The sequence below is a fragment of the Parus major genome, chromosome 4 (genome assembly GCF_001522545.3).
Source record: "Parus major isolate Abel chromosome 4, Parus_major1.1, whole genome shotgun sequence".
Classification (NCBI taxonomy): Eukaryota; Metazoa; Chordata; class Aves; order Passeriformes; family Paridae; genus Parus; species Parus major.
The window spans coordinates 16,175,556-16,195,381 of NC_031771.1; the positions used below are offsets into that span (position 1 = coordinate 16,175,556).

General features: G+C 44.9%; 2 protein-coding genes across 6 annotated transcripts in view; both read right to left on the reverse strand.

Moving 5' to 3' along the window:
* FAM13A (family with sequence similarity 13 member A) overlaps positions 1-9,557 on the reverse strand; it is a 152,497-nt gene extending 142,940 nt beyond the window's left edge. For all 3 annotated transcript variants that reach the window (XM_015623916.2, XM_015623914.2, XM_015623913.2), the window contains exon 1: positions 9,381-9,557. In XM_015623916.2, coding sequence (XP_015479402.1) covers positions 9,381-9,539 — 159 coding nt within the window. In that variant the 5' untranslated portion in view covers positions 9,540-9,557. The remainder of the gene's footprint in view (positions 1-9,380) is intronic.
* Positions 9,558-9,590: 33 nt separating this feature from the next.
* The window catches only part of GPRIN3 (GPRIN family member 3), a 33,322-nt gene continuing 23,086 nt past the window's right edge, over positions 9,591-19,826 (reverse strand). For all 3 annotated transcript variants that reach the window (XM_015623921.3, XM_015623920.3, XM_015623922.3), the window contains exon 2: positions 9,591-18,261. In XM_015623921.3, the coding sequence (XP_015479407.1) occupies positions 15,791-18,169 (2,379 nt within the window). In that variant the 5' untranslated portion in view covers positions 18,170-18,261 and the 3' untranslated portion in view covers positions 9,591-15,790. The remainder of the gene's footprint in view (positions 18,262-19,826) is intronic.

A 19,826-nucleotide genomic window follows, 5' to 3' on the forward strand; every position in this document is an offset into this window, starting at 1 on the left:
CAGCTGAGGAGTAAGATGTGAATTATTACTCTCAATACACTGCAGTCTCATTACATTCCAGGGCAGTCGTCCGAGTCGATTGCAATGCCCAGAGCGCTGGCAATTGCAGTCCAGGGGCTGGCTGAACTAAAAGCCAAATAGGATGCTGAAGAATAGGTAAGTGCAGATTCTCTCTGCCTTTCAGAGGGGAATTAAAGCTCTTAATTTTGTTTCCTGGTAAGAATCTCCCTGCTGAGCAATGCTGCTGTGCTCTGGTGCCCAAGGTTCTCCTGGAGTGACCACAGTTCAGGAATTTCTTTAGTCTTATCAACTCTTAAGGTTAAGGAGCGGAGCTAGAGATGAGACTTGCAGAGAAAATTCTAACTGAAAGGGTAAAGTAGAGGTAGGATTAAGCCAAAAGGAAATACATTCTCTACAAGCCCCACATGGGATCTGAGGAAGAGTACCACATTAACATAACATCACACCTGGCCTGGACAAGAGGGAGCTGTGTTTTCTCAGGCAAGGCAAAAAATCCCAGGCAGAGCTGGCTGCTGGCCAGCTGCCAGGCTGTGTCCACCTTGCAAAGGGATAGCTTGGCCCAAAGGCCAACGTGGAGGCAACAGGACATTCGCTCCAAGAGGTTTCCCACGACCTTGCTCTCTGTCAAGAAAAGTCATGGCCACCTCCTCTCCTAGTGACCCAGGCAGGAATGTAAACTGACATTGAAGAGTAACCAAAGCATGAACGGCTTGAGGGCAGCCTGGGCTGTGCCTCACTCACCCTTCTGCAGAGGACATGCTGTGCAGTGTCCCCACATAGCACCAGAGATGGGGAGGTGCCACAGCCACCACTGAGGTGTGTCACTGGGCTGTTGGTGATGCTGCTGAAGGTTTGTACAGAAGGTGCTTGGGAAAATCGAAAGACAAGCATTGGTTTACACATTCTTCCAAGGAAGCATCATTATTTAATGCATTTAATCAGCAGAGATTCCCCCTTCATTCATTCATTTTGTCTGCTTAGCAAAGGGATGCCAAGGCTGTCTGTCTCTGCTTACTGGAGATCCACCCCGAGGCCTTTGCTCCCTGTTGAGCTCTGTGAGAGGTGAGCAAGCTCAGCTTCTGGAAGAAATTATCTTCTGTAAGATTGTGTCCTTTGAGACATGGCAAACCCCTGTGACAAGAAAGTCTTCTGCAGGTTTAATCATCAGAAGGCACTGTCTTAGCCGCCTGAACAGATTGTTTGTCTAATATACGCCAGAGAAACATGTTAACTAATTTCTGCACCTGGCTGACTGAGCTGGAACTTATGGGACTTGTGTGAAACATTCCCAAATGATTAAAATTGAATAATATTCCTGGGCTCTGCCACTGACACTGTGATATCTGACAGCCAGCATTGTAGCACACATTGCACCTTGTCCAGGCCATGAGCTGATGAACAGCTCGTGGCTTTAAAAACCCCAAACCTGAGCACTTCCTACATTGAAAGGAATAAAGTTTTAATGCTTGGGCTCGGTATAGAAGCTATGAAACATCTTGCAGTGTGGCTGCAGCATTTTCTGGCTCCCCTGCTATCAGCACATCTGAGAAAAATGTTCTCTTAGACTAAGAGGAACAAACGCTGCACCCTCTGTTACAAGTGACATGGAAACAAAGACTTTCTCTAAACCTTGCAGGTAATTAGAAGATTAAGAAGGCTGTCTGTCTCTCTCAGACATTAGGGGCAAGGCTTAGAAGACCCATGCTGGGGTGCATAAATCATGAGCTGAAACCTACCTACACAGTAGTCCCCAAGATTCCCTGATGTCCAATGGCTTCGGAATTGCCATAAAAGTGGCATCTAAGCAAGTGAGAATTAAAATTGCCTCCACAATTGACAGGTTGGCTATTTTGAGGGGAATTCATACAAAGTGACACAGTCCTGAGACTAACCCCTCCCTCGCTGGTTCAGCAGGCAGGAGACAGCACCGCTCACCGGAATGAGACATGTGAGAACTAAACCTTGGGCCAACACAGCTGCCCTCTTTACTATAAATTGTAATGCAGTGCAAGAGTCCTGCCAAGATCAGCTGTTTCCTCTAGATTTCCGTCAAGCTTTGACAGCTCATTAAAAGTTAGGAGGGGAAAAGGGTTTGATTTGCTTCACTTAGAAGCAAAGCGTAGAGGCTTACCCTTTCGCACAAACAATGAAGAAAAAATGACCTTCACTCTTCCCAGCTTTTCTGTGCTGCACCATAGCTAACAGCAGGGGAGGACCCAGCTCTGTGCACAATTATTGCCAAAAGTCTTTTAGAGCTTTAAAATTGATTCTCCAGTCAGATACTAATTTGCACTGCAAGAAAAGATTTAGAGCTACGTGCAGGTTTATGGCATACAGCCGCATCAATTATGCTGAAAGCACCATTTCAGGCAATCTTTGCAGCTTGGAGAGCCAAACCTCATGTTTCCCCCCACCCAAATAGGTTCTCCCCATGGACTCTTGTAAGGGCAGATCCACGGCAGGCCCTGCATGCCAAAGGCACAGCGTGAGAAAGAGTTAAGTATCCATGTGACACCGTGGCTGGTGCTGCTGCTGGCAGGAGCTGTCATGGAGTTTGTGTGCAGTGTGTTAGTGCAACATTAAAATCGATGTGTGCTCTGTATACCTGCAGGCACTGCTCAGTCCCTGGTAAACACAGCAGGCAGGGCCACGATGAGAGCTACAAGACAGAGGACTCGGTAAGTCTGCTCTGTTTAAAAGAGATCTCATTTAAAGCGTGTGGCAATTCCATACAGCTTGCCAAGAACATCCAAAATATCAGAGCGCCCTTTTGTTCTTCTGTTAGAGCTTTAATGCTAAAAAAAGTGCTGACAATACCTTTTTATACAGGAAAAAGTATAAAATGTGACTTTTGTGTCACATTTCTCTAATACTCTAGGAAGCTACCCAATCAATCTACATCTGCCTTTTCTAACTCTCAAACTTCAGTCAAAACATTCTTCTCCCATTAAAACCAATGCAAACAATCTACCAGGGATTTCTTACTTCTTTTTACAGCTGTGTCTCGTGGCAAGGAAAAGAGAGGGAAGCAGTAAAACTTCTGGGGGAAAGCCTGGCCTTGCAGAGTTTTGTGTGTCTCTCTGTTAAGTCCACACAGTTGAGCCACTTTGCACTCCCTGGGCTGCTCAGGTTGGTGGGGGCACAGGCTCAACTGCTGCAATCTTAGCTCTTTGTCCTTCTTTTCTTCAGACCTTCCTCTACTTGTTCTTACTCTTGGCTTGCAAAGCAAGACCCTTACATTCAGCCAAGCATTTCAAACCACCTTATTCCTGAACTGAGAATCAAAACCTCTCCCCAAAGCTTTTAATTGCTCTGCATCAACAACACCATACACTCCATACAGCACAATATCCCATGTCTGGGTCCCTTCTCTCAATCAGACCCCCTCCATCCTCTCCTCTTGACAAAGTTTCACAACCCTTTGAACCAACCTTGAATAAAAGCATCACAGAAGCAAGAACTTCATGTTGCACCTTACCTGCAGCATCCCTGATTACCTCAACTGTTCTGCAGCATAGACAGTCTTGTCTGGAAGCTTTCCCATCTCTTATGAGGAGGATCTTGAGAGCCCACTGTAATACCTAAGTCTCTGCTACAACTCACTGCATCTTCATCAGCTGCCTTTAGGTTCCTGGCTCCTATCTCCTGCTCAAGTAATGAAGAACACTTGTGCCCCTGCTCTCTCCCCACCTGTCAGAGCCTCTACTGCCACCTGAGCTTAATGCACATCACCAATACACCTGGTGTTTGCAAAGATGAGAAAAGATGGGAGCCTCCTTTCTCACTGTCCTTGCAAAGTCCAACCTGCCAAGACCACTGATTAGAAACCAATCTTACAGAAAAGTTGCTCAGAGGCTTTTCACCTAAATGGATGTTTTTCTTTTAATGAGCTGTAGATCATTTTCATGTACATTGCAGCACCTTGGAAAACATGTCAATCACTTGATTTTTGAAAGCCAAACTGTTCTAACAGTGCTGAAATGCCTTTGCAAAACATAGCTCATCTGTCTGGAAGGAGCATCCCAGGAAAAGGAGCATTTAAACTAGCCCATTCCTTTCTCCACAGATCTTTCTCTTTACTATCCAAGCAAAGCTCTGCACCATGGTTTTCTTTCTAATTACAAGTAAGTGTAATTAGAAAGAAATGTAATGTACATGCTACACTCTCAGGCAAGGACACTGAAACCAAGCGTCCTTTTTCTCCTAGCATGAGGAAATGTAGGAGTTTGTGGCAGTTTTGGTTGGGCAGATGACCTTTTAAGGAAATAGGTCACAGCCCTGAAAGACTCAAATAATTTATTCAAGCAAAACTTGCCAAACAAGTTAAAGAAGTATGAAAGCTCTTTCTGGGGCTGGTATTGAATATCTCACAATAATAGAAAAGTGTGTGATCAGAGCAGAGTGCCAGAAAAAAGCAGTGTGTACATTGTGCCACTATATATGTGCTTGGACAAGTAGAAGAGACAAATATGCCCCAGTAGAGGGAGGATTCAATGAAGGTATTTTCCCATTTTCTATTTGAGCCTACACTCAGATAGAAAGGACCAGCTGTGCTGAAGCTGGACACAACCTTCCTATGTGTAGCTATTAAAAAAAGCTGTATCTATACCACATAGCTCTCCTTTTGTCAGGGGTAGGTTCTACAAATGCTTCAGCTTCTAGCTCAGAAGAAATTAGGATCATTTAGGGACTGCCTTCAATTTTGGAGGCTCTCTCTACAGTGCCATCAATTAGCCCGCAGTAGTTACTCCAGCCTGTATGTGAGCCAGGCTGGAAAGAAAATACACAAATGAAATGGCACAGATTTTCTTCCTGAAAGCAAAGGAATGGACATTATGAGATGGTTACTGCAGTTTGTACTTTTGGAAAGTGTGCCACCTCAGGGAAATATCCAGTGAAAAAAAGAATAAATAGGACTGCTTTCTGCTCCACCTGTGCTACCCAAAGGGAACAGGCCAGAGAACCTGGCTTTGGCTTTGCAAGGGCAGAGAGATGAGTGACAGATGGGGAAGAGGCTGCCTATCCACATCCAGCCCAGGAAGGAGAAGCCATGTACCGACTGTGTAGCTTGCACTCAGTTTAGTGATGTCAGGGTATGTCCTCAAAGCACAGGAATGTACCTTAGGAAATGCAAGGCAGCTGCCAGTATCACTCACAGCAATGTCCAACAAGTGAGGAGCAAACGAGAGTGGAAAACCAACAACTTCACTCTTGAGCTGTCCTTCATCATCAACTGAGCCAAGCTGGAAAGGCAAGTGAGTTTGGGAGGAGAGACAGCACTGTCAGCTCCCAGGATAATAAAGCCCAAGATGACAATGCAGAGGACAGTGCTTTCCAGAGAGCTTCAGCTACAGTGAGTGCATTATTCTTCTCTAAAATAAGATGAGAGCGGGAAGGAGGTATAGTCTGTCAATAGCTGCACTGCAGGAAAGCTAGGGTGAATACCAGGAAGACTTTCCCAGCAGGGAAATATGTAAGCATGCAGTGAGGCCATGTCAGTGAAGGCAAAGAGATACACTTTTAATAAAGGATATTTCATGTAATGAACCAAAATTAGAGCATATTTTGCATTTGCCTTATGTAGTTTGTAGGACTCGTTACAGGGGGCTTACTTAAACTGCTCTACATATCTTAGCTTCCTTAGCCAGCATTTCTCCTTTAAATAGCCAAAGAAGTCACACAGGGTGCAGGGAGATATTTGGATACAGCCTGAGCAAGCATCTGCTGTATTTATTCCCCATTTTTTCTCTCCTGCAGCCAGAAAAAAAAGGGAATGCCTGTCCACCAGCCTCTGCCTACAGAGCAGGCACTCAGAGTGTCCAAAACCTTAAGGGGAGCCCAGGAGTTCAAGGAGGGTGAATAATCCAATGCATGGAGACAGTATCTCCCCAGAGGCTTTTCCCTAGCTTAAGACTTACTAAACCTAAGCAATTTCTCTCATTGACTGGCAACCCAGTAGCTGTAAGAAGTAAGAGACACAAGAAGGGAAGAAACACGAGGAGCTCCCAAACCCCAGGAGGGGGATGGCCTCACCTCTGCCAGTTCCCAGGCAGACCTGGTCTCTCCTCCTTCTTGCAGCCAGGGTGATACTGTCCAGCAGTTCCTGGCTCAGGCCAGACGTGGGGGCTTTGCAGAACCCAGGAGACATTCCTGCACACCAGCCATTCTCCACCAAGTGCCGAGGGAAAGGTGGGTGCTGAGTGGGTGTGCTCCAGCTGCCAGGGTGTTTTTCACCAGCCCATGAGAAAAATGTCCTTAACTGCTCAGCTCACTTATGTCTGATGTTATGTAAGTGGATTGAGAGAAAAAACACTGCCATGAGCATGTTTCTAATTAGGAAAAGAAATAAAAAGCATTATGGAATTAAGGCAAAACCTCAGCATGAATGACCCAAATCCCTTCCTTGTGCTGCAGTCCACAGCAGGCTATTAGAAAACTTTTTTTAAAAAGAAAGTTAATTCATCACTAAGATGGCACAGCAAAGGCAAATGCTTTTGTAGGCTGGCACCCGCTCTCCCAAGCAGCTGACCCCACTTAATTTGTCTATTTTAAGTGCAAAGGACACTTTAGAAAAAGATGTGCCTTGTGACACAAGCACTCCACTGCTGAAATATAATGAGTAACAATGGGGCATACCACAGAATCATCAAGGTTGGGAGACACCTTTAAGATCATCAAGTCCAACCATCTACCCAACACTACCATGGTAACTCCTAAATCATCACCCAGCACCACATCCAGACACCTGTTGAACACCTCCAGAGATGATGACCCCATCACCTCCCTGGCCAACCTATTCTAGTGCCTGACCACCCTAACAGTGGAAAGTATTTTTCTGATATCTAATTTGAATCTCCTGTGTCTCAAAGCCATTTCCTCTGGTCCTCACACCGCAGGCACAGCAGAAGAAACCAGTGCCCACCTCACTACAGCCTCCTTTCAGGGAGTTGTAGAGAAGGATGAGATGCCTCCTGAACCTCCCCTCCTCCAGACAAAACAACCTAAGCTCCCTCAGCTGCTGCTTATAAGACATAAAACATGTTCTCTGACCTTTCACAAACCTTCTTGCCTTTCTCTGGACATGCTCCAGTGTAAGAGCCCGATGGAGAGATGGGGACTTCAGACAGCTCTTCTTTAAAATGCTGTTTATTGCATAGACTAGGTTACAGCAGTTGGGGGTCATGGGTGAGCCTACAGCTGCTGGCTATAGGCAAGCTGTGTGTCCTGAAGCTCACTTTAGTTCTGGTTACAATGCATTATATATTTTTCTTTGCTGAGCATCTTAATACATAACAACCAATCAGCATGACACACTATACCTTTACATTTAACTTATCAAAACTGCTAAAATTACCGTACTATGTTAGTGACTAACCAATCATCTGAGTTAGTAGTTACATGTTAAACTCTGAAACTTGTTTTGCAGTCAAAAATTCTTCTTGCTTTGGTAAAAAACATCTTTCTATCTACCTATGCTTTTTTACATGGTAGAAAACATTCTTTGTTCAAAGACCACTTAACCTCTTGGGCCTTAGCCATAAAACCTCCTTCCAAATTGACTAAACCTTTGTTCTAAACCTTCCAACAGGACTAAACCTTTATTCTCTCAGCTGTTTCAGCAACAACTGGCCCTAAAACCATCTTTCATATATCAAAGCTTGCTTTCATTTCTAGAGAACCTTCTGCTAAGCATTCATATCTGTAAAACTTTTCTATTAGATTTTCATCCTTCCCAACATTCCAGCACCTTGATGGACATTTTAAAGCCCAGAACTGAACACAGAGCTTAAGGTGTGGCCTCACCAGCACTGAGTTCAGGGGAGTGATCACCTCCCTAGTCCTGCTAGCCATCCATATAATCACCGTACAATCACCATTTCCTAATTTGCACTGGCAGCTTTCTGTTGGTTGTCTGCACCGTCATTACTACAGAGAGCTACCTACAATGAATTACCTACTGTCACACTGGATATAGGTGTCTCATCAACAGTGACTTGCTTTGTGAACATTTCAAGCATCCACTGGTCTCCATGACCTGGCCTTAACAGGAGACTAGAGCACCCTACATTTCTCACCAATGAGGTCATATTTCTTTAAATTCTCAAGTTGCAGATGTTAAGTGCCTACATTTTAAAACATTGGCTAGCCAAACGAGTAATTTTATGATTCTTATAGGAGTAATTTCAAATTTGCTGAGGAAATCTTCTCTTCCCTCACAATACTGCCTATTGTGAGTGGAAACACCTGCCACAGATTTTGGTGACATTTGAATCCCTAAGGGCATGACGGTTTCTCTAGCAGGTTAAGTGAAATAGATACCCAGGGAAGTAGTGTGGCTGTTTGGAAAGCTCACATCCTCAGTAAATCAGTTGATGTTTGAACAAGAAGCCAGACTTATTCTCTGTTTTTGAAGGCACCATCTCCCTGAAACTGCCATGTTACATGACAAAGTCTGCATCAGCCAGAAAATGTGCACTGGTCATCATTGGCTTGATAGGATGGTAGCTTATTTCTGCACTCATCTTTTTTCTGCTGGGTCAGTCCCCTCAGGGTAAGGGATCTTTAGGCTTTTTCCTTACTGCAGCAAGGCTACAAGGATGAAGTACAAAAGGGAGACCTCAGCTTTCCTGCCTACTAGGAGACCTTAACAATTGTAGCACAGAGCTGAATGAACCAGACTGCCACAGGGAAGCACCCCACTCTGGCAGCTTGGGGACTAATGTTTGGCAGACACTGGCATGCACAATCTGAACCACAGGACAAGGAATCCAGCAAAGCTCATTAATAAAATACCTTCTGCAATTGCCAGAAGGACTGGGCAATTAGTTGAAGCACCCTGACAACTACAAGGCACAAATAGAAAAACACAAACAAGTATTTCTGGGAATAGTCTCCAGCTTGGGGTGAGCAGACAGAACATCTGTGGTAGCAGAGGCACCATGCAACTGCATTATTTCAGTCTGCTCTGCTCCTGTCCTCTCATCATAGTAAAGTGTTGCCAAGGTGGGGTCCTCATGCCTTCTAGAAGATAGGTACATAGATACACCAGATCTGTTACAGCACTGGGTCAAAATACTTCCATAACCTGCTGTCTTATGCTGTTTTGTACCAGGAGACAAAACTTCCCCTTTTTTGGGTTGAAAAATAATTACCGTGATGCCGATGCTCTTGGCTTTGTGTGTGCTGCAGCAGTGACACAGCAGGGTTAAAACACTCAGGGGTGGCTGTGCTGGGTGAGCAATGTGTTGTGTGGCAGGGGCTGCTGAAAGGCTGAGTACATTTGTGTGGAAGGGTGGAGCAGCAGCTGATGCAGAAGAGCCTGTGCTCGTGAGCAGCTGTGCAAAGGCGACTGCACTTACACAGAAGGAAGCAGACTGGTCTCTTCTCCGGCAGGGACTGCACATGGAAGCTTCCACCAGCAGGCTGAGCTTTGCGAGGTGCCAGATCTCAGGCCTGAATCCATAAAGCCCTTCGTAGCTGCTCTTACACACATTCATAAATTCAGGCAGAATGTTCATCCTTAAAAGTCCTTTCTTTTCCCATGTCAGCCTACAAACAGAGACCCAGAATAATTAAGACAGTGCTCATTTTATTGTACTCAGCATGGAAACCAGATGTAAAACAGCAAAACATTAAATTCCTAAGGGACTCAATCAGGTGGATAACATTGCTTTAGTATCACTTTAAGACTTTTCACATGCAAACTTCTGTTGGTATGTCTCAAATGAATGCCATGGTACACCTGGTAGCCTAAGACTAGCTTTATTTTGTACAGTACATCACGTTCAATCAGTGTAACTATAAATTTAATAAAGCCACAATAACAGCTGTTGTTAGAAGCCTCCAAGTTGTTTTTTTTTCTGATGCTGGCTGACTCATGGCCATAGTTTTTTGAAATTAAAAGTTCAGATACGCTCCCCACCTTTAATTCTGGGTAGAAACTCCCAATACTCTTTAGTGTCACTGAGACCTTTACTTCACAATGCAGACTCGGTGATTTTATGTGCCACAAACACACACAAATGGTTCTCTTCCATTTTATGGAAATTCTTCAGGGCAGTGTCTAAACTTGCTTTTGATGTACTTGAAACTATTGATTGTGAACTGAGCTAAGGGAACTGTCAGGAGGACCCTCCAGCAGAAGGATCGCCTCTTATAGCAGAGCTTCTGGAAAGTATCTGAGAGACTTGTATTCTGCAGCAGACAACTGCTGGAGACTTTGCAAGCAGATTTCTCTTTTATTTCTACTCTAAGGAGTGTCAGTCTTAGCAGAAAGCTAACAAAAACTTAAGGTCTGATATTTCAAATGGGGATTAGTTGACATGATTCTGTTCCTAAGGAGATCAGATGCTTCCTATCACCCAGACTCTGCTTTTTAGAGACCAGAGAAGGAGAAAGATTTAAACTTGCTTCAAGGTTGTGGAAAATGCTAAGCCTCCAGCATTCAATCAGAAGGGCAAAGGGAAAAAATCATATTAGAGCATGAGTGATGCATGAGACCTGCACACATATACTTGCCTTTTAAACAAGGACACACACATATAACCTTACCTACATCAGAAGTTTTCCTAGAGGAAAAAATATTTCCTCTCTGTGTGATTTGTCTCAGCAATAAAATCACTTTTCTTTAAAGAAGCCTGAATGGTGAAAAGTAGGTTTCACTTTGCAAAATCTTCTTTGCCAGGATTTGATGCAAAATTCACACTATAAACTAGGAAGGAAGAGCTACTCAGAAAAACACAAAGCAGAAAAAACAATAAATCTCAGAGTTTAAAAGTTTTTGAGTTTGGCTCAATTCAGCTGTAATACTTCAGTCTTCCTTTTAAACATCTACAGTGACTCAAGTGGGATTTTAATCCCATTAATTAATTTAGGCCCCTAAGAGAATATTAAGCTAGTTCAAGTAACAGGACCTGACCTTTGGGTCACACCACAGCATCCAATGGTACCAGAGATATTTTGTAGTGTGCAGTATTTGTATCTACCTGCATGTCTTTGGGACCACTGACCACTCATACAGGCATCACAGAGACTCCAAAAAATAAACCAACCAAGATTGGTTACTGAGACAGGGAGTTCAGGAAAAGGAGGGAAGAGTGTCCCTCCAACGAGAGCCCTTAACTTTCTAAGCCCTAAGAGTCTTCTGTCATTCAGAGCAGCCATTCCCACAAGCTGTGTGAAAGTTACTCTGTTGTGGTAGCATTTTGTGTTAATTTTTAAAAAGTGTAGAAGGATAGACACAGAACAAGATAATGGAGCTAATAAGTTAACCAAATTTGTACTTTCATACAAACCTTGCACATACTGAGCTACCTAATGAAACACTGGTATGGTACATTCCATGAAGTTTCCAAACTGAAAACCAATCTGAATTCCTCATCAAAATGGATTTTCATTTGGATTTCCACTTCTAACTTTAACACTTCAACATAGTAATGAAACTCAAGAGAAAAAGTAGTGCTATCTTTAGAGCATGTATTAATTTTGAATCCCTTCAGTATACTTCAAACAGTGCATTTTACAAGCTCTTCTGTTTTAGTGGCAGTAATAAACAAGTTGACTGCTTAGAGATTTTGTTGAATCCTATTTGGATATATCTATAAATACCAGCAAAATATACAGCCTTTGGAAATATTCATTTTCCTAAAAGACATGGGACACCAACAAATAAAAAAAGCCAGATGAGGTCAGAAAACAAGTGGGCAAAACAAACATAGGAATGGGAATTCACTGTGAAGCACCTACACCAGCGTTACTTTACTTTTCATCCTTCCCTCCCCATTTCTCAGCAATTTCCTCTTCTGTATTCAAAACAATGTTTTCTTCTCCTGAAATGGAGAAGACAGATATTCCCCTTCTTGTCCCTTCAGCTCCTTCTCCACTCTTTTTTGCCAAACCAAGTCAGCAGAAATGAGGCAGAACTTCAGCACTTGTGCCCAAAGAACATAAAACTGGCAGATCTCAACCAAGTGCACACATGGTTGTCACACTCACATGGATATCACAGCCTCACATGAAATCCAGGACTATATTACAAACTGCCTGCAATGAGATGCTCCTTCAGCTCAGGTATGTATTGGTAACACTGAAATGTGCTTATTCTCATCTTAGCTAGTGGAAAGCCCCCTAAGTGAAACTAGAAGCAAATCTTCCATTCTTATTCACTGTTTTTACTAATGGTTCTTGCTACATCAGCCTTCCTAGAAGATGCAACTGGCAGGGAGGGGTTTCCTGACAATGAGCTTGTTTCCCAAAGTCTCTCATCTTGTAAAGAAATTAATTTAAGAGTACTTCAACTGGCTAGGCAGGTTTGGGGTTTTTTTCTCATATAGATTTGCTCCTGGGAATGAAAAAGTATTTTCTGTTCTGAACCCTCTTTTTATTAGCCCAAATGGATATTCTTGGTTGTTACCCATCCAAATACAATGTGATTCTCAGTCATTGGACAGAGAAAAATAATGGGGTGGAGGATCATCTCCCCCTAATCTGCCACATCACTACTACAAGCACATTTTCATTTTTGAGACTGACACCCAAAACAGACTTTCTTGGCTGCTACAAGCCCACTCAAATGCGTAATTGCTATCAAATGCAATATTTGCTAATTGCTACCCCCAAACGTGGTTGTTTTGCTGTTGGTGAAAGATGTTGTCATCAGTGAGGATTCACACTGTCACCTAGACATTGTGTGCAAGAGAAAGCACTAATCACCAGTGTTAAACTAGTGAGTTGCCTACAGTCTGCCCTAGCAAGGCACAGTCAAAACCTAAAATATTTTCCATGAGATGTGCTGGTGATTATCGACTCATTTTTATGTGTTGGCTTTTGGCACTTTATTGCTTGGCTACCAACACACATCTGCAGGACTTCTGCAGCCACCAGCCAGTGCCATGGACAATTTCCATCTTTGCACTCCTATTTGCCCAGAACACAGGCTGAGCACTTCATTTTGTTTCAGTCAGGCCCATGCAGCTGTTCAGATGCGCCCACTCAGTAACTTGTCCATCGGCGCTTTGTAGCATGAATGCACTGGTGAAATTTTCCTAGAAGGAAGGTCATTTGGTGTGGGGAAGGGAGGGTGGTCCAGCCACTGAAGACTCACAGCTGAAAAAAGCTGCAAGGAACCAGGAGATATCTCTCATTCCTTGCAAAAAAGCAGTAAGTCCAGTGCTGCCCCAGCTCATTCATTGCCAAGCCTAGTTTGGTCTCAATAAAGCAACACATACACATGTCCTAGAAATACTTTGCAGAGCTGAAGCTGAAGGATAAAATTCATGGAAATCAGTGAATGAATGACAGCTGTTTATTCTCCTCTGGAAGAAAAAAATAGGACAATCCATTTGCATATCCAGACTGAGCATATTTGTAAAGGGACAGTTCAGAGTAAGCTGGCTCACAGCTACAGTAAGGGGAATGCAGAGGGGGATGCAAGCTGAGCCAAGGGACACAGCTTCAGAGGAAGACAGGCTGGGCAACAGCTAGCAAGGGAAGGGGCAGAAGGGAGGCAAAAGATGCAGCACAGAGCCTTGGACCTGGACAGGACACAGCAAAAACTGCAGACAACTAGGGGAACCTCATCAGGGCTGACACGGACACAATGTGGGAAGAGACACTGAACTTGTCAATTAACCTGACCTAATGATACTGTCAATATTAATCCCACACAAAATTTCACATGAAACTCACATCTCAGACACTGCTAGGAAGGGGGTGGAAACTAACTAACAGGGCAGTACTAACAGAAAAAAGGTTGAAGACTTTACTCCTGGTAGGCAGAGATGGGAAGACACTCTCATATGTGGTGCTTCAGAATTAAAAACTCAGCACCATAAGTAGGAGAGGACTTGAAACAACATACAGAAATTGAACAAGGACATGACATAAAGCCCCCTGGTATATAGCTGAGGAAAACTAGAAGTCAATTCAGTCCTATGCTTAGGGGCAACACTTTTCATTGCAGTGGGTTAAAATGTTGTATTTTACAGTATTTTACTTTTCTGCTGGGGAAAAATTGACCCCAAATAGCTACTATGAAAGCTTGGCAGTTGATATACTCAAGAAGTCTGGCCTCCTAAATAACTAGGGACCACTTCAGGTTGACAGAAAAAAAAAAAAAGAAAATAAAGAAGATCCTAATACTCATTTACATGGTGTAAACCTGTAAGATTTAGAGTAAGTTGTAAGAGTAAGAACTACAGAGCGAGTCAGGTGTGTGGTACTAGAGACAGAAATAAATTATCATCATGATTCATGAAAAATCTTTAATGGACTAAAAGTATCTCCTATTTACTCTAGTACTCTGCAGGATTACAATATCCAAATCATCAGTGCGTTGCAGGATTTATAACTAAATTTTCTACAAACTGCAGGAGTTCCCCAGCCTCCCATAATGAACTCTAGTGGACAAAATACAAAGCTACTGGGAAACACATTTCCCAAGTTTAAAAGTATTGAGAAATGAGACCAACATATATTTGAGACATTATTGTATATCATACTTCTGGAGAAACAGTCACTAAGCTACCTTTTATTAGCAGTTTCTACAACTAAGTTCAGAAATACAGCAAAGATTGTCTCAAGATTTCGGTACTGCTGCAAATTTTTCAAGTTAACAGTGTAATGGTTCATAATATAGAGCATTAGGTAAAATAAAACAACACACAGACTAAATAAATGGTATTCAGGTTATGAAAGGCAGCAAGAAAAGCACCAAAATACTGAAAAAAACCCAGTAGAGTTGGCTAAGTACTTAAAAGGGAAAAATAATATCAGTGTAACACACTAGACATAGAGGCTCATGGACCCCAATGCACAGGAAAGCCTGCTGCTATGGGAAAACATTACTGTGCATCTCTGGAGAGAGAAGAAAGATCCACATCACTTTATTTGAAGAGTGATTTAGAAGAGAGGTGTTCAGCACTGTGGGAGGCTGGGAGCAGGGGCTGCCCACTGTGCCTGAGGAGGCAGAATGACTCCCTGCTTTTTAAAGACTTGGCAGGAGTACCAGAGTAAGGGTGGGCACCATCCTGCTGGATGCAGGTCCATCTACTGATGTGCTCTCCCATGCCTCGAACGGCTTATACCTTAAGAGTGGCCACTGCAGGGGACAAAAAGCATCTCTCTCATCAGCATCCCACTGACTTAGCTTTTCCCAAAGAGAATCCTTCAGTCTTGATCCTCATTCTTTGCCTGGTTCTGCATTTCAAAAGGAGGGGAAGACCAGGCTCCCTGGGGCTTGTCTGAGAACAGCAGCCCACAGTATCGACAGAAGGGAGGCTGCTCAGTGATCAGTGTCCATAGCCTGTTCATGGACTTGCCTCAGCACAGATAACTTACAAACCAGGAAAGTTGTCTTGTGTTAGGTCTTTACAGCTGTTGAACCTAAATTCCACCTCCCTCAGCTTCCCCCAGTCCATCCCTTTGAGTAAGACCTCATAATGCACATAAATAAATTCTCATAATTCTGACAATCCCTCTGCTTCCTGCTTTATCAGAAGGTGCTGCTCTCCCTGCAGCAAGGTGGCAATTGAAATTTGTGCTTTTGCTAAGTGCCTAGCTTTTCATCTGACAGCAGTCAAGGTTGGGGCATAATGTGGAAATACACCAGCTGTGACAATAATAATGGCAGGATGGAGCATGTGGCTAGTCAGAAAACAAAGGGAAATAATTTTCCACTGTTGCATCACAACCCCAATTACACAACCAAACAGCAGGACTTGAGGGGAGGGATTCTCTCCACTGCAGGTATTTAGGCACCCTGCAAACCATGTCAGTCTAACACAGAAGAGGGAGCAGGTCGGACGCAGCAATTAGGACGCCTAAAATTCTGCAGCATGGACTGGAACATGTTGTGCTGCCTCCCTTTCAGTTTTTTATTTGAGGATGTATCTGAGGAAATGGATTTCCGGGTCTGACTGTTCTGGGCCCGGATCAGTTTCTCGTGTTCCCGTATTTGTCTCTGTAAGTGGTTCTGGATGGCAATTCCCAGGGATTCTGGATCGAGGGAAGCGCCATAAACCTCCCACGTCATTCCTTGCTCATCCCAAACAACATCCCTGACGTGTTTGGACTGCTTCACCTGTACTTTCGCCTCCATGGCTGGGGTGGAGTGCTTTTTGTTCTCCCCCAGCTTTGGCACAGCCTGAGAGGAAGCAGGAATCACTGCAGTGTGGAGATTGTGTCTGGACTCCCTGGCTTGGGGGCCCTGCTGCTGGGGAGCTGCTGATGCTGCCATGGGAGGGGCAAGAGTTGCAGAACTCACACTCAGCTCGGGCATCAGTCCTGCCTGCAGGTTCTGGCCACCAGTCATCTGAGACTGGCCGCTGTCTCCGTGGCCTCTGCTCTCCTCACCTGCATCCTGTGAGCACGCCTTTGCGTGGCCAGTGGCAGGATGGCTGCCAACGTTCAGTCCTCCTTTAGAATCAAGCACCACCAAGTCTTCTTCCTTTGGTTTTACCACAGATTGATTAGGACTGGCCTGCCCTTGACTCGCACCGTTGCTTTGCACAGGCTTTTGCTCAGAGCTGCCCAGGACCTCCTGCTGCTTGACTTCACTGTCCTTGCCAGAGAGTAAAGGTGAGCGGCTGCTTCCTGCATGAGGGACAAGATCTTGCGCTTTGTTCTGGGTTTTTGGGACAGCATCAGTGGAAGTGGTGCTTGGCTCACCAGTGTCAATCCCAGACTGTGATGGAGGGTGATTACTGGAGTCAACTCCACGCTGCTCAGCTGGGATGGGCTTTGGTGGGACTGGAGCATCCTTTGGCAGCTGAGCAGCATCCTTGACATCACGGGCTGTACTGGTCATTTCAGCATCACCCACAGATGTTCCTTGGGAGGTAACAGCTGCAGGGGAGCAGGGGAGAACAGGTTTTGCATTATCTGCTGATACCAGAGATGCCACGTCAGATGGGACCCCGGGCAGTTTGACAGGCTGGGTTTGGGCTGAAGCAGTCACAGCCACAAGAGTCAGTTTTGATGTGATACCAGGAGAAGATGGGTACTTTTGTTGTGAGGATAAATTGTCAGTAAGTGCAGCCTGGCTCTGCCCCATACCTCCTTGGTAAATTACGTGCAGTTCTTCCTTCTCCTCTGGAGGAGGTTTCCCTTTTAAGAAGGCAGCAAAGATGCTGGGACTGGTGGAAGCTGATTTGCTCTCCACAGTAGCCACAGCCTGAACCTCAGCATCCCGCCATGTCCTGCTTACAGCTTCCTGAGTAAAAGGGCTGCTCTCTGGCTGAGCTGTCATTGTACCTGTTTCTTTGAATTTGGAAAGCTGGGTGGGGTTTGCACTCCCAGGCATGGGGTCCAGGCTGTGTACAGGATGTGGACTCCCGTGGCCAGACTGGGCTGGTGCCTCGCTGCTCTGCACTGCTTCAGTTTTATCTGGGGGATGCAACTGCGCAGTGTCTGCAGTCCCGCTGTTTGCCTCCAGACTGGTCTGCGGGTCTCTCCCCAGGTCAGCTGCGGTTTGCCTCGCTGGCAAGGCTGACTGACACACAGCAGAACCATTTTTTTCTGCTGCCCTGTCTTTTTCCCCTCTTTGCAGAAGGTTTGCCTGAGAAGTATGACAGAATTTATTAACCCCGACAGGATCATCCGGGGAAGAATAATTTAACACTTCAAGCGCTGGCTGATCATCAGCTCCCTGAGGTTTCAAAGCAGAGTCCTCTATCTGTGTCAGGGAGCTCGTTTTAGCCTGGCTGCCTTGCACAAACTGCCGGGAGCTCTGGGGGGCTGGCATCATCTCTGGCCCTTGCCCCACCAAGAGGGCTCCCACTGCAGCAAGAGCTGGCGCTGCCGGTGCCTGGATGCCCGCTGGCTGGGAACAACCAGTAGGCTTTACATCTGCAGGATGCCCCTCTGCAGTTGTGCTGGCCACCCCGGGAGAAAAGGCTTCCTGCTGGCTGTCATCATTTGTGTGGCACTGCTGGCACCTCTGTGTGCTGGCAGCACCTGGGCAGTTCAGGTCGAACAAGCAAACCCCAGCTGAGCTGGACGGTGTGCAGGGGATGCCATTGCTGGTCCTCTCGCCACTGGGGGGCTGGGGCTGGTGCTTAGCAGGCTGCAGGTCTCCCAGGTGCTCCTCCTCTGCAGCAGTTGAGACCAGGGAAAGCTTGGCAGATCTCACAGGATCTGGTACAGTCCCCATGGACTGTCCTCGAGATGTTGTTTGTCCTCAGCTTCTCACTGGAGTTTTCTCACTGTCAGGTTTCTCGATGACAGGTTTCCTGTGAAGTTAATCTGTTAATGAAACAAACACAGTGTTAGCAGCAGTCAGATTTAAGAAAAAGTACCCAGAACTAATTGATTTTATTTACAGTGTGAGGAGAAATACTTGCAGGCAGGGGGGAAAGTGAAGCACCCAATTCTGCCTGAAAGTCACAGAAAAGATACAGATTTCAAGGATCTCCCAGCTCTCAGGTCTGGGTGGTGAAAACAATACTGGGGACAAAGCAACAAAGCTCCTGTGTTGTTGATGCATTAATGAAAATACTGACATGCCAAGAGGGAGGGGAAAAAAAAAAGAAATATAAAATGAAAGAAGAGGTACAGACTTTGTGTGGAAGTTTGAGTCACAAAATATAATCTCTGTGATAATATTCTCTAGCAAGCTGAAGATCAATAGATCGCGCGGACACAGGTCGAGGTGTGGTGCAAGAAAGAGCAGAGTTTATTTTTCCTCCCAGGATTTATAGGCTTCCTACCATGGCCAGGGATTGGATGGTCAGGATAACACTTTCTCACTGCACTGGCTATGAGAGATGCCCATCAGAAGACGTGTAACAGAAAGAATGTACACATATCTATGTTTACAGTTACTGTCCTGGGAAAGTCCTTAGAAAACCATGTTAGCAAGTTCAGAAGCTGAGTTTTCAGGGCGACAGCAAGCCACCTGTGGAAGGAAATGCCTATGTACAGAACAGATTCCTAGGTTTTGAGTGGATTCCACATCTTCAGTGAACACCAGTTCCCCCTTCTTCTCAAGGACAGCCTTTCCAGCTCTACTACCAACAAGGACACAGTCACAGGGGGAAACAGGTCAATTCAGACTAATGTGGATGAACCCAAACCTCACTAGTAAAAGGAATATGGAGGGATCACAACCTGCTGGGTGATGCAGATAGAAACCAAGAGGAGATACTGCACACCAGGGCTGTGCACATATTTACTGCTGTCACACTTAGATCCTTTGAAATAATTACAAGGAAGCCAGCTTGATTAATAAATGGGGGTACAGATGACCTAGAAATCAACTTACAAGTAGGTGGTATGAAATTGAAAGGGGAACATTGCAGCAACGCAGAATAGGAGGGGTTCATGCCATACCCAGGAAAATGTGGGGGAGGGATTTTAAGCAGGTAGAACAGAGTTATCCAGGTTGGAATCATGCCAGAACTGCAGAGAAACCATCCTTTCAAACAGGAGGTGATCTCCAAACGTGGTTGTTGGATTTCCAAAGGGCTTAGCACTGCCCAGCCTGGATACTGCTAGAGATCAAGGATGGGACCCATGTCAGCAGAGTGTTGGTGGCCAGTGATAAAACCCCACCCCCACCCTTCTTTTTAAACTGCAGACTAACTGTGCTTGTTTAAAAAACTTTCACTGGCTTATGCTGCCAGCAAAACACAGGTGTGAGACCTGGGAGACACCAGAGTTTTGTTAACCTGATGATGAGAGCATTGCTGTACCTGTTTGTGTGCCCCCATCTCTGCAGGCACACATTAGGGTCTCCTGTGCTACATTACTAGGGAGATGCTGCTGGAAGCAGCGGAGCAAACACTCATCTATTCCAGACCCTCCCTACC